Source organism: Eptesicus fuscus, chromosome 17, assembly GCF_027574615.1.
Source record: "Eptesicus fuscus isolate TK198812 chromosome 17, DD_ASM_mEF_20220401, whole genome shotgun sequence".
NCBI classification, from domain to species: Eukaryota; Metazoa; Chordata; class Mammalia; order Chiroptera; family Vespertilionidae; genus Eptesicus; species Eptesicus fuscus.
Genome location: NC_072489.1, coordinates 12,801,153 through 12,813,238, shown reverse-complemented (window position 1 = coordinate 12,813,238; position 12,086 = coordinate 12,801,153). Strand labels below are relative to the sequence as shown.

The 12,086-nt window shown below is 45.1% G+C and overlaps 1 protein-coding gene and 1 long non-coding RNA gene across 4 annotated transcripts in view; both read left to right on the top strand.

Moving 5' to 3' along the window:
• The first annotated feature begins 676 nt into the window (after positions 1-676).
• RPS24 (ribosomal protein S24) lies at positions 677-8,017 on the top strand. Of its 3 annotated transcripts, XM_008145302.3 has the most exons (7): positions 677-766; positions 2,218-2,283; positions 2,380-2,589; positions 4,114-4,224; positions 4,853-4,870; positions 7,502-7,523; positions 7,915-8,017. In XM_008145302.3, the coding sequence occupies exons 1-5, from the start codon at positions 764-766 to the stop codon at positions 4,856-4,858; spliced, it is 396 nt and encodes a 131-aa protein (XP_008143524.1). In that variant the 5' UTR covers positions 677-763; the 3' UTR covers positions 4,859-4,870; positions 7,502-7,523; positions 7,915-8,017. The 3 variants fall into 3 exon arrangements, with proteins under 3 accessions (XP_008143524.1, XP_028007017.1, XP_028007013.1); XM_028151216.2 differs by lacking the exon at positions 4,853-4,870; XM_028151212.2 differs by lacking the exons at positions 4,853-4,870; positions 7,502-7,523.
• A 2,021-nt stretch (positions 8,018-10,038) lies between these two features.
• The window catches only part of LOC129152058 (uncharacterized), a 42,650-nt gene continuing 40,602 nt past the window's right edge, over positions 10,039-12,086 (top strand). The window contains exon 1 of the long non-coding RNA XR_008558800.1: positions 10,039-10,058. This is a non-coding gene — a long non-coding RNA (uncharacterized LOC129152058). The remainder of the gene's footprint in view (positions 10,059-12,086) is intronic.

The following is a 12,086-nucleotide window of genomic DNA, read 5'->3' as shown; positions in this document are numbered from 1 at the left end:
CACTGACATACGATGTCTTCTAGCTTTACCAACTTCTAACTCGGCTGGAGGTAATTTTTTTATATTTATTTATTTTTCAAACTTTATTTTTCAATTACAGTTGACATGAACTATTATTTTTTACTAGAGGGCCGATGTACGAAATTCGTGCAAGAGTAGGCCTTCCTTCCCCTGGCTTTGTCCAGTCTAATTAGCATATTACCCTTTTATTATTATAGATTCTGACTATATTATCTATGCTTTGCATCCCCTATTTTGTAACTACCAATTTATACTTCTTAACCCCTTCACCTCTTTTATCCAGTCTGCCAACCCCGCCCCTTTGGCAACCACCAGCCGCTCTCTGTGTTCCTGAGTGTGTTTCAAATTGGTTTGTTCGTTAGATTCCACACGTAAGTGAAATAATATGGTATTTATCCTTGGCTGGAGTTCATTTAAACTATAACTTGGTTTACAGAAATTTTAAGTAGGGATAATTCAGATAGTAGAGAATTGAACTGAAATTGAACACGTGCTTACGTAAACCTAGTCAGCGCTGAACTGTTCCATCTCCCTATTGGTTAGTTCAGAATTCTGGGTGTGGCCAAAGATGGATGAGGCGGGGCCTTAGGCACTTTCAATCCGGCATTGGCGTGGTCAGCCTCGCGGTCTGGCCACGCCCCCACGCCGGCGCCGCCGGGGTCCTTCCGTACGCGTTGATATGATTGGCCAAGGAAGAGTGGCTCTCTTTTCCTCCCTGGCTGCTTGAAGCTAAACCTTCATCATGGTGAGTCTCTCGTACCCATGCAGTCATCCGCTGCATATCCGAGCCATCCTTCGTCCCCCGCTCCCCCCGGCTGCGCTACGGCCGCCCGAAGCCCGGTTGCTCTTCCCTGGCGTGTCGGACTGAGGCCTGTTGCCGAGGGCCCCGGAGCCGCCGGCGGGGTTTCCAGGCTGCGCTGCCGATCCGGACACGCCGGGCGTCAGAGTCGCGGGCCTGGGGAGGGAAGGAGGGAGCGGCTGCTTCATTTGTTGGCTCCGTAGAGTTCAGAGGATTGGGTGGGGGGGGGGCGCGAAACACTTCGAACCTACAGTCGCAATGTGGGATAGGCGGTTTGTAGGGGACGGCAGCCCCCGGGGAGTTGGGGCGAATGAAACCGCTGTCATGTGTGAGCCAGAATATTGTCAGCCGCTTGGATCCTTTGGTGACGCATTGGGGAGACTGCTGCCTGGGAAGAGAAGCAGCATCCTCAAGTTGTGACTAGTTAAGGCCGTCATTCGAAAGGTTCGGCACCAGTTTTTTGTTTTGTTTTTTAAGTCCAATCCGCTTTGCGAGCCTTTTCCCCCTGGCCCTTTCCTTTCATAATTAGATACTGTTGAAGTGAACTTTGGTGTAGTTTTTCAAACACATTGAAATCTAGCAACTAGACGTTATGGGAAAGCATCCCCCTTCTCCATCATTTTGGTAAAGGTTATTTCAGTTTGTAAACATGCTAAATGTCCACACTCCTTGGTAGTCAAGAGAGCTGTTGGGTCATTGAGAAGGGAACCGGGTTTTATGGGCTGTCGAGTTGAAGGGTAGTTTGCATGCACGTGTGTCAGGTTTGTGCAGGATGCTGGTGACTGAAGCACTTGGTGAGTTTTCCTCCAGAGAATGTTCTCAACTGGGGGTGACTTTTGCCTCAGAGGGGACAAAGTCGGGAAACATTTTTGGTTACAACTGGGAAGTGGGGATGCTCTGGGCATCTGGTGATTAGAGGCCAAGGTGGCCACTAAAACATCTTAGAATGCTTAGGACAGCCCCCACAACGAGGAATTCCTGGGACCACGGTGTCGGTAATGCAGAGGTTGAGATACATACCATGCTCCAGGTGGTTCCCAAACCACAGGGAAGGAATGCAGGTTCACACGCAGCTGCTCGCTGCCTTTTCTTGGTACTTAGCTTGTGTGTTTGGGTCCTGTGAGCTGGGCGCACCGTGGTAAGTGGGTTAGGAGGAGATGGGAATTTGGGCCTTTTTTCTTTGTATTGAAGCTTTCCTGTTATGAGTCCCTGTGGCTCTTGAACACTTTAAATGTGGCTCCTGCAGCTGAGGAATTGCATTTTAAATGTTATTTAATTAACTGTCCACATATGGCAAGTGCCTACTAATTTGGACAGCACGGTTCTAGATCTTGGGAAATCACAACAAGGCCAAGAAAAGGTTGAGTAGTTTTATTAACTAGTGTTAATGTTTTCAGAATGACACGGTAACCATCCGGACCAGGAAGTTCATGACCAACAGACTACTTCAGCGGAAGCAAATGGTAAGGAAGGGGCACATCCAAGTTGGGTTAATTGTTCTCCATTTTTAGAAGATGTGTTACATTATAATAAATACTAAACTTGACATTTCCTTTTAGGTCATTGATGTCCTTCACCCTGGGAAGGCAACAGTACCCAAGACAGAAATTCGGGAAAAACTAGCCAAGATGTATAAGACCACCCCTGATGTCATCTTTGTGTTTGGATTCAGAACCCACTTCGGTGGTGGCAAGACCACTGGTTTTGGCATGATTTATGACTCCTTGGATTACGCAAAGAAAAATGAACCCAAACACAGACTTGCAAGAGTAGGTATCTTCCTTTTGTTACAGCTGCTGAAGACATTTTTCAGTAGCGTTGTATTGTGGGTACAGCGAAATAAGCAAGAGCAAGCAGTCGGGGGAGGGACAACATACAGACCTAATGAACTCGTAAGGGGTTAAGAGAAGGTTTGATAAAGAAACAGGGAGAGCATGGGGGTTCAGAGGTAGAGTCTGCAGCATTGCAGGGGATAGCTTTTGAGCTGGGTCTAGAAGGGCAGGTTAAGTACTATCCCTGGAGATAGGAACTGGAAGTGGGGGTGAGTTTGGAAAGATAGGTTGTTACCAAATAAAGTGAGATCCTTTGTACCAAATATCTGAGTTTGGACTTAACTCCCATAGGTAGCCAGGAGCCGGAATGGTACTTGTGTAGTAAACTAAACTAGCAAGTGGATTGTTGCGCTTTTTTTTTTTTTTAATCCTCACCTGAGGATGTTTTTCCATTGATTTTTAGAGAGTGCAAGAGAGAGGGAAAGACAGCGAAATATCAATGTGAGAGAAACACATGGATTGGTTGCCTCTTGCACGCACCCTGACCAGGACCAGGGCCCGGGCAGGGGAGGAGCCTGCAGCCCAGGTACATGCCCTTGACGAATAGAACCTGGGACCCTTTGGTCCACAGGCCAGCGCTCTATCCCCTGAGCCAAACTGGCTAGGGTTGGATTGTTAGTTTTTATTTTTTAATATATTTTTTTATTGATTTCAAAGAGGAAGGGAGAGAAAAATATCAATGATGAGAGAGAATCTTAGATCGGCTGCCTCCTGCACACCCCCTACTGGGGATTGAGGCTGTAACCGGGGCATGTGCCCTTGACCAGAATCGAACCTGGGACCCTTTGGTCCGCAGGCCAACGCTCTTATCTACTGAGCCAAACTGGCTAGGGCTGGATTGTTATTTCTTATGGCTATCCTCTTAAGCCCTTTTTCTCCTTGCTATTAGATAAATGTTCTTAGAGAAGAGCTGTGAGGGAAATTATTGTGGTCTGGTAGATAGATGTTGCACTCTACTGGGTGCTGGGAGCTGTTGAGGTGACACTGAAGCCGAGATCCTTGTAAAGATATGGAAGCAGTCTTTTAGGCAGCAGGAACAGTAAGTGCAAAAGTGGGCAGAGTGAAGAGGAGTAGATTATAGCAGTCTCCATGGAGGGTGGGTGGAACTCATGGAAAAGGCTCCTTTGTCAAATGGGAATAATAAATCTGGAGATGAAATGGAAGAGACTGAAGAGAAGGCAAATGTGGGGGCGCTTTGTTAGCTGTAGGTTCAAGGCTGGACAATAATAGCCGAGTCCCCTGAACTTACCATGTGGGAGCGTTGAGTGGACATTTGTTTCCTGTGTTATTTGTACTCATTGTTTCTTAATTTAAGACCCTTTCTGTTGAAGTATTAAATGCACTTGAAAAGTTTGATTTGGGAAGCAGCATTTCTTGAGCTCCATCCTGGTCCGTTTTCCTACCAGATTAGTGGGTAATGATGTTTTGCAAATAACCTATATACATTCCTTTTTCCTTTAGCATGGCCTATATGAGAAGAAGAAGACCTCAAGAAAACAGAGAAAGGAACGCAAGAACAGGATGAAGAAAGTCAGGGGGACTGCAAAGGCCAATGTTGGTGCTGGCAAAAAGGTATGGTGCATCAAGGAAAATACAGAGGTGTCAACTGCAGGTCTTTAGTTTCTAGAAAAAGGTTTTTTTTTCCTTTAATAACTTTTCTTAATGTTTCTTCCCTCCCAATTCTTCTGGATTACAGAAGGTAATGTGTTTTGAGAAGCTATATAATATAGTATCTTAACACCACGTCAGTAGAGTAGCTTCTCCCACAGTAGCTTCGCCACAGCTCACAGATTATTAGCACAACACGGGGCCACATTGGTTCAGTGATCACCCTGGTGGGCGCCTTGCAAGCCCAATCCCGAGTTTTCATTTTACTAATTGGCACAGGCTCACCAGGATGCAGATCTAGTTTCCTGAGATTGCACTTACTTTAAAATGGACAACTGGGTTTAAGAGGCAGTTGAATCAATGTGGCCCGTGTTTTCCTGGCATGCTGGAGAGGCAGCTGAAATCTGAATGGTTTACCTCTCCAGTTAGCCAAGACTTAAGTGATTTTAATGATGAGCAGCTTTTTACCAGCTTTGCCTAGCTAATTCTAAATAGTTGAATTAAGGTGTTGGGTTGTTAAGTTAACAAATAATCAAGTGTTCTGTGAACTTTTTTTTTTTGCCTTTTCCGTCTTGGATTTCTTGTTCATCAGAAATGAAGTGTCTGGCAGGTACAGAGATTCTGAGCACGGTGTGGGATGCATCACCTTCACTGAGTTTGCTTTGATGCTTTGCATGTTGGCTTTTGAACAACAGTTTCACAGTATGGTTTATTAAAACACCACTAGAGGCCCGATGCACGAAATTCGTGCAAGAGTAGTCCTTCCTTCCCCTGGTTGCTGGCACCGGCTTTCCTCTGGCACCGGCTTTCCTCTGGCACCTGGGACCTGGGCTTCCTTCCCAGCCCTGGCTTCGTCCGGAAGGACGTCTGGTCTAATTAGCATATTACGCTTTTATTATTATAGATTGCTATGCTTTAAGATAGTGTACTGTGAACAAAGGAGGAAAGGTTTTAATCACGCTTATTTTGGAAATTCAAAAATGCATGTTAACGGTGTGAAGTGGAAGAAGGTGGATATCCTACTTAGTAGGCTCCCTTTAACTTCACTTGGAAAGCTGTGTCTCCGAAAGTTACATACTCAGGAAATGGCTTCACTTAACACAAGGCTTGGGAAGGGTCCTCTTCACTTATGAGCAGTCTTTTCCTTGGGGACTTTGGAGACTGGGCCATTCTCTGCAGCTCTGGTAATAAACTGGCCCAGGAAACTTGGCAAAGCCTCTGTCCTGGGATCATCCACTCAAAGCTGCCTTTTATCATGCCATTGTTTTTTACTCCCAACTTTTCATCTGATATAAATTCTATATTTATTGACTTTTAGACAGAGAGGATGGGGGAAGAGAGAGAAACATTGATTTGTTGTTCCACTTATTTATGCATTCATTGGTTGATTCTTGTATGTGCCCTGACCAGGAATCAAACCCAAAACCTTGGTGTATTAGGATGACACTCTAGCCAACTGAGCTACCTGGGCAGAGCTGATATATATTTAAAAAAAATATTTTTATAGATTTCAGAGAGAAAGGGAGAGGTAGAGAGAGACAGAAGCATTAATGATGAGAGAGTCATTGATCAGCTGCCTCTTGCATGCCCCACAGTGGGGATTGAGCCTGCAACCGGGGCATGTGCCCTGACCAGAAATTGAATCATGACCTCCTGGTTCATAGGTCAGTACTCAACCACTGAGCCACGCCAGCTGGGCGTATATATATTTTTAATTAAAAATGTCTCAATATAATTGTATATTCACATTAAAACCTTTGATGAATATGCTTTTCCTACACATACTTAGTCAGAATGGTCCAGTACCCAATTTTAAACACATTTTGCATATTTGAGCAGTGTAAACCACTTGTAACGTGGCTGAGCCTGGGCTGGGAGTAGTAGGATTCTGAAACGGGTGGTCACTGCCCCTGTGTGCTATGACTTCCCCTTCTCTCCCCCCTAGACAAGGCATTAAACGGGTTCTGCCTGCACAGAACTCCGATCACACTGACTTCCCAGTGTCATGGTTAACATTGACAAACTGCCAGAGGAGCTACTTGCCACTTAGAGCCACTCTTTTTTACATGTTGACAGAATTTCTGGAGATTGCAGAAAAGAATCAGTCAGTATATTTGTCTTCTGATCTAGATCTGAAGGATGATTAACACATTCTTTTTTCTTCATTTAGCCTGAGTCTCGTGTTAGTGTTCAGTGGTGACAGGTATAGAGGGGCTACCTGTGGGGACCTGAGCCATCACTGTTACTACTTCAAGTTGTACTGGTGCATTTCACTAGCACTGCTCTGAAAAGCCACCTGGAAAATGAATGCATAAATGAGCACGTGCATTTTATTTTTACTTATTGGTGAAAGGGAGAGAGAAGAAAACATTGATTTGTTGACCCATTTATCTTTGCATTCAATAGTTGCTGCTTGTATGTGTCCTGACCGGGGATCTGACCCCCAACCTTGGTGTATCCGGATGATGCTCAGTCAACTGAGTTACCCGCGAGGGCGAGCGAGCACATACATTTTTTGACTAAAAAGAAAAAGTCAGGCATATTAGTGTTCCTATTATTTTAGTTTTTGTTTAGGTATTGGAATTGGTATTTGCTTTTTACCTTTTGAGTGCAATGAGTTATTTTAAATTAAGGAATAAATAATCTCATGTTTGAAGAAGAGTTGAAGCATTTTTACCTTAGCTAAGTTCTGCCTCTTAATACTAATTTGCACTACTTTTGCTGTGGATGGTGGCTTTTAAAGTATTGAGCTGAGGCAAGTTTTAAAATACTTGCTTGATCATTTAGAGCTCTCCCATTATGGTTCAATTAGACTTTAGTCTGGGATGATTACCAAGTCTGTCGATTGTGCTAGTGTATGTGTGCCCAGCGCAATGTTGCTGGGCAGAGCAGAGGGCCCGAGGCTTGGGTATGCCTACTTCCATCTATAAGAAGGCAGTGGCAGCCTGGGTTGGGATTATCGTTATACTGATCTCTTCATTGTGAAGTCATTACGCCACCTTGTTTGCATAAGAGCCTGAGTAATCAGGCAAGGGATTCTCAAAAATTGGGAGTAATAAAATCAGTGAGTGTGTCTAAGGAGTGTTCTATATACATTCTGCAAAGAGCAGAATGATCATCTTCAAGGTATCTGATTGCATGCACTTAAATGCAGATTATTTTCGAGTTTAAAAAGGGGCTATTAATGAATGTCTCTTCCCCCTCTTCCCTTTTCCTTCTCCCTTCCCTGCCACTGATTCAGTGAGCTGGAGATTGAACAACAGGTATATATAATTCAAGCTTTTCATTTAGAGCACTAGACTTCATTTACTGACACAGTAATTTAAAAGTAGAGCATGCAAAATAGATGTAGAAGTAGATTTATAAATGTGCTCAAGAGTTGTGTTTTAAATACTAATAGTGACATGGCTTTGTTTTTAAAATTTAGTAATATTTAACTCATTGTTTGTTTCCTAACTTGAATGTTTTATTTCTTGATGCTTATGTTGTGTTGTGATCATACAAACCTAACATGATTCTAGGTTACTAATAATTGTTCTGCATGAATGTCATTAATTTTGGAGTTTGTTGATGACTTTGAACTTGAGTTTTTAAAGTTCCGTTCAGCAGTTGCTAACTAGTTGCTAACTAAATTTTTTTTCCTTTGATTCACAGAAGGAGTAAAGATTCTTCGGTGACTTTATCTCTGATGGTTGTGCAGATTTTTCGTTGTGCAGATTTTTCGTGAGAGAATTAATAAAATATAAACTTTTATGTGTCTGGTTGTTTGGTGTTTACTGGGAGTGTAACTAGTCTTCTGTTTAGCGGGCTTAAGATTGCAGACCAAGTTCACATGTTCCATTAATCTAATTCACTGAAAACTTGATATGATGGGGTGGTGTTTATCCTTCCATTTAACAGCACGAAGACATCAGGTTAGAGAATGGGCAACATGGGAGCATGCAGGGCCAGTACGTAGTGCTCATTTTACTATTTGCCATCAGTGTAGTTGGTGTGTTTCTGAAAGAGACACCTAAAATCTGATTCCTTTTCTTTCTAGAATCCTGCTTAGTTCTTGTTACTGAAAAGATTATTTGCTGGCCTCAATGAAAATTAAAATTATTAGGTCACATTTTTATTTATCCTGACTAGGATCTATCAAAATCGTTACCTGTGTGTTGTAGGTTCATGCTTATGGGATAAGTGAGTGGTTTATTATGAGTGGGGAATTTTTGTTTTGTTAATCCATCCGAGGCTATTTTTTCCATTGGTTTTTAGTCGGGGTTGGGGGGGGGGTGGGGAGGAAGGGGAGACAAACATCAGTGTAAGAGACCCATTGATTGGTTACCTCCAGCTTGCACCTGGATCAAGACTCTGGGGATCAGAACAGAAACCCTTTGGTGCACGAGCACTCTAACCACTGACCCACACCAGCCAGGGCTGTAGAGCTTTGTTATTGGGATGTGCTCAGGGAGAGCAATTAGTAGCCATAGCCTCTTTGGAGAAGGGAATTGTGATTAGCTATGGCTGGGCTGGGATGTGAAAGTCACAAATTGGCTGTCCTGATCTGTAAGCTTTTTTGAACATGCAGAGCATTTTGACAGATTTTACATAAAGATCCAGATTCCTAGCCTCTTGAAATATCTGGAAGTATCAGCTGGCCCTGCCTGTCTGGGGCAGTTGGTAGGGTTTATAGGTGGGCTACAAGCCTCAGGACAGGTGTTTGCTCTTCTGTTCACATGGCCACTATTGCAGCTAGCTTGCACCCTCGTCTGCTGGGGGTCTTGTGTTTCCTCTGCATGCTCCCACCTTGTCCAGCTGAGGGGGCAAGTCACTTGGCCCCCTGATTGGGGCTCCCAAGGGTACTTGCTCTGCTGACCTGACTCAAGAGGTTGTTTTGATGCGCAAATGATGATGCATCTTTGAAACAAGTGCTAAGCAAGTGTGACTGGAAGCAGGGACTTGCAGAAATTCTTTTTAAATTGTGGGCAAGTGTGTGACTGAACTTCAGGGTTCTTGGAGATGCAGCACTTCCTTGGCCCCGACAGTAATCAAACTACTGTCAACAGGCTTTGAAAGCCTCCATAAAAATGCAAGGTTGCTTTTACTAATAGGGAGAGCACATCTCCCCCCCCCCCCCCCCCCCCAAAGCTTGCTACTATGGTGGTGGTGGTGGTGGTGGTGTGGGTGGTCTGAGGCTTTGGGATAGGTAGCAGGAGTCATTGGAGGATGGCGAGAAGAGAAGCTAGGGGTGGTTCTGAAGAAGGCTGAAGAGTCCAGTGAAGAGTGGGGTGCTTTATAGCTTGCCTTAGAACTACACCCCTGAATTCCTTTTGTAGCTGCACGCGCCAGATTATCAGGCAGCTTTTAACACTCAGCTCTCTTTCTTGAAAGCTGATTATTTTGGGCTCTCCTTAAAAGCAACAACTCCCCCCCCTCCCCCCCCGCCCTGCCCCTACCTCTTGATAGCTCTCCTTTCGTCTCCCCCTGCCGTGTCCCCCTGCCGGAATCCAACTCACCATGAATTCCTTACAAACTTGAGCTCCTAAAGTTAAAATCCACACCATTCTGCACCAGCACACACCACCTCTCCTGAGTAACCTCAGTTCCCTGGCCACCCTCTGCACTCCTTTTTTCAGTCCTGCAGAGAAGGATCTTTCTACAACTCAGGTGTTTTCATGTTAAAACTTCTCTGTGATGTCACAGTACTCTTAGAATAATGACCAAAATCTTAACATGGTTCAGGAAGATTCTGTTTTCCAAAAATCTGTTGCTTCCTGCAATCAACCCCTGCCTCCAAGCAAAGTTGTAATGGAAAGGTGGGGAAGGGGGTGGGGGAGTTGGGCTTCAGGGGCAGCCCGGGAGGATATGTGTGTGGTGTCGCCACAAGGCGGCTGGGAACAGGATAGCAGGATGACAGCAGCAGCAACCAGTCCTGTGAGGTTTGCAGCATTGTCCCCTGGCAGGGCCCATCCTAAGAGCCACACTTGAGGGCTTGGGAAAAGCAACATCTTAAATAAAACATACTCTTGGAGTCGAGGCAGCTGCTGTTAACTATAAACTACCTCCTTTAATCTGCACAATAACCCTCAGAGGTCTTAACCATACCCGTGTTGGAGAGGGTTTTGAGCCCCACCAATTTAGTGATGGAGCTGAGATTGGATCGCAATTGTATGACCCCAGAGTCTTTGTTGAGCATTTACTCATTCACTCAAATATTGAGTAGCTGTTTTCTGCAGGACATACAATGTTATATAAGACTCATGATTTATATGCCTACTATGTGCTCAGCAAGGTGTCTGTTGCCAGGCGATCATTGAACAAGTTGTTAGATGGCCGACTGAATTCCCCCATTTGTTACTGAGCTGTGTGCTAGTCCCTGTCCTGGGAGATGGATGAAGAAGCAGTCCCTTCCCTCAAAGCTCACAGTGGGTTTAGCAACTTGAAACAGTCTTAAGGCCTGGCTTCTGCTCCTTACCAGGAAGCACCAGACAGTGCGTAATTGTGTTAAATTACGTCATAGGGATCCAGAGGTGAGAGGATCAGTGCATGGGGGCTGGGTATTGGCTGGCTTCTAAGAGAACAACAAGTGGGCAAGACACGTGATCTGATCTGGACACAGGAGCAGGGGTCTCACTTGGCGCCATGAAAGGTGGGAAGGATCATGGGCTGGGAAGAGCAGGCAGCTATGGTGTGAGGCAATACCAGTCGTTCTGCTGAGGGAAGAGGGGACCGGATTGGGGAGGGTGGGAGCAGAGCGCAGGTAGGCATTTTCTTATCAGTGAGCCGGAAGGCCCTGCAGTGACTGGTGGCTTCCAGCAGTTTGCACAATGCATCTCTGGTAGGAGAAATTCCATTTCAAAAATAGACTTCAGGTTGGCTGCCAGAGTACAGAGGCATCCCACTTTGACTCGTTTGTGCTGACAAAGCAGAGGCTTTCCTGAGTTCTAGAGCTCTAGTGTGGGTCTAGGGAGCGAGCAGATTCCCACACTCATTTGACCTTGCATGTCCACTCACCCTTAAACGTCTGTAGGCCAGACGTTGCAGCAGTGAGACCCCCAGAAAAACAAACTGTCCATGGTCTGGTTGGGCATTAGGGTACAAGCGAGGTTCTGGTGGGAAATGAGACATGAGAGCTCATCAGGGAAGTGGTCAGGGGGGACCTGTATGCCAAAGATTTCTCTTCAATACTGTGGTTGAAGGAATCTGCTGGAGAATTAGATGTTCAGCAATGGATTGAGTGTCCTTGGCACATGCGGAATTCCTCGGCATGGGAGATATTTGAGCTGTTGGGCTGCTCACCATGTATGTAGGAGAGGGGATTTGCGCAGGAGGTTAGAGATAGCTGAGATGGCATCCATGCAGTTTAGCTTGGGAAAAGGCTAGACTGGCATCTAGAGACCTACTTTCTGATTCCTACCCCTCCTCCAGCCAGTTGGGGTCATGGAATGGCAAGGGATTCCCCTTTTCTGGGCCTCCATTTCCCTGTCTAAAGTGAGGTACAAGGGCTAGAGAAGTGGTTCCCAAGCCTGGCATGTAGAGGCTTGTTCAAAATACAAATGCCCAAGGCCCCTGGTCCCAGGAACCCAAGCATCTGAAGTTGAACAACTTCCAGATTGGTGTGCTGATCAGCTAGGTTAGGGAAACTGAACGGAAGAGTCTGAAGTCCCTTCTGCCTTTGAGAATTGTGTGTCTTTAAGTAGGAGACCTGGTCTCTGGCCACAAGAAGCTGGCAAATAACCAGTGATAGTACTATTACTTCTGCTAATAAAATAGTGATGACAGCAGAATAGTTTTCTAGGTGCCAGGTACATAGTAAGCCCATTGTGCAAACTATCTTATCTACC

Excerpts from the sequence above, each read along its gene's own strand:
- RPS24 (XM_028151212.2), top strand. Across the intron at positions 2,284-2,379 it reads TACTTCAGCGGAAGCAAATG|GTCATTGATGTCCTTCACCC; the intron begins GTAAGGAAGGGG and ends ATTTCCTTTTAG. Across the intron at positions 2,590-4,113 it reads CCAAACACAGACTTGCAAGA|CATGGCCTATATGAGAAGAA; the intron begins GTAGGTATCTTC and ends TTTTTCCTTTAG.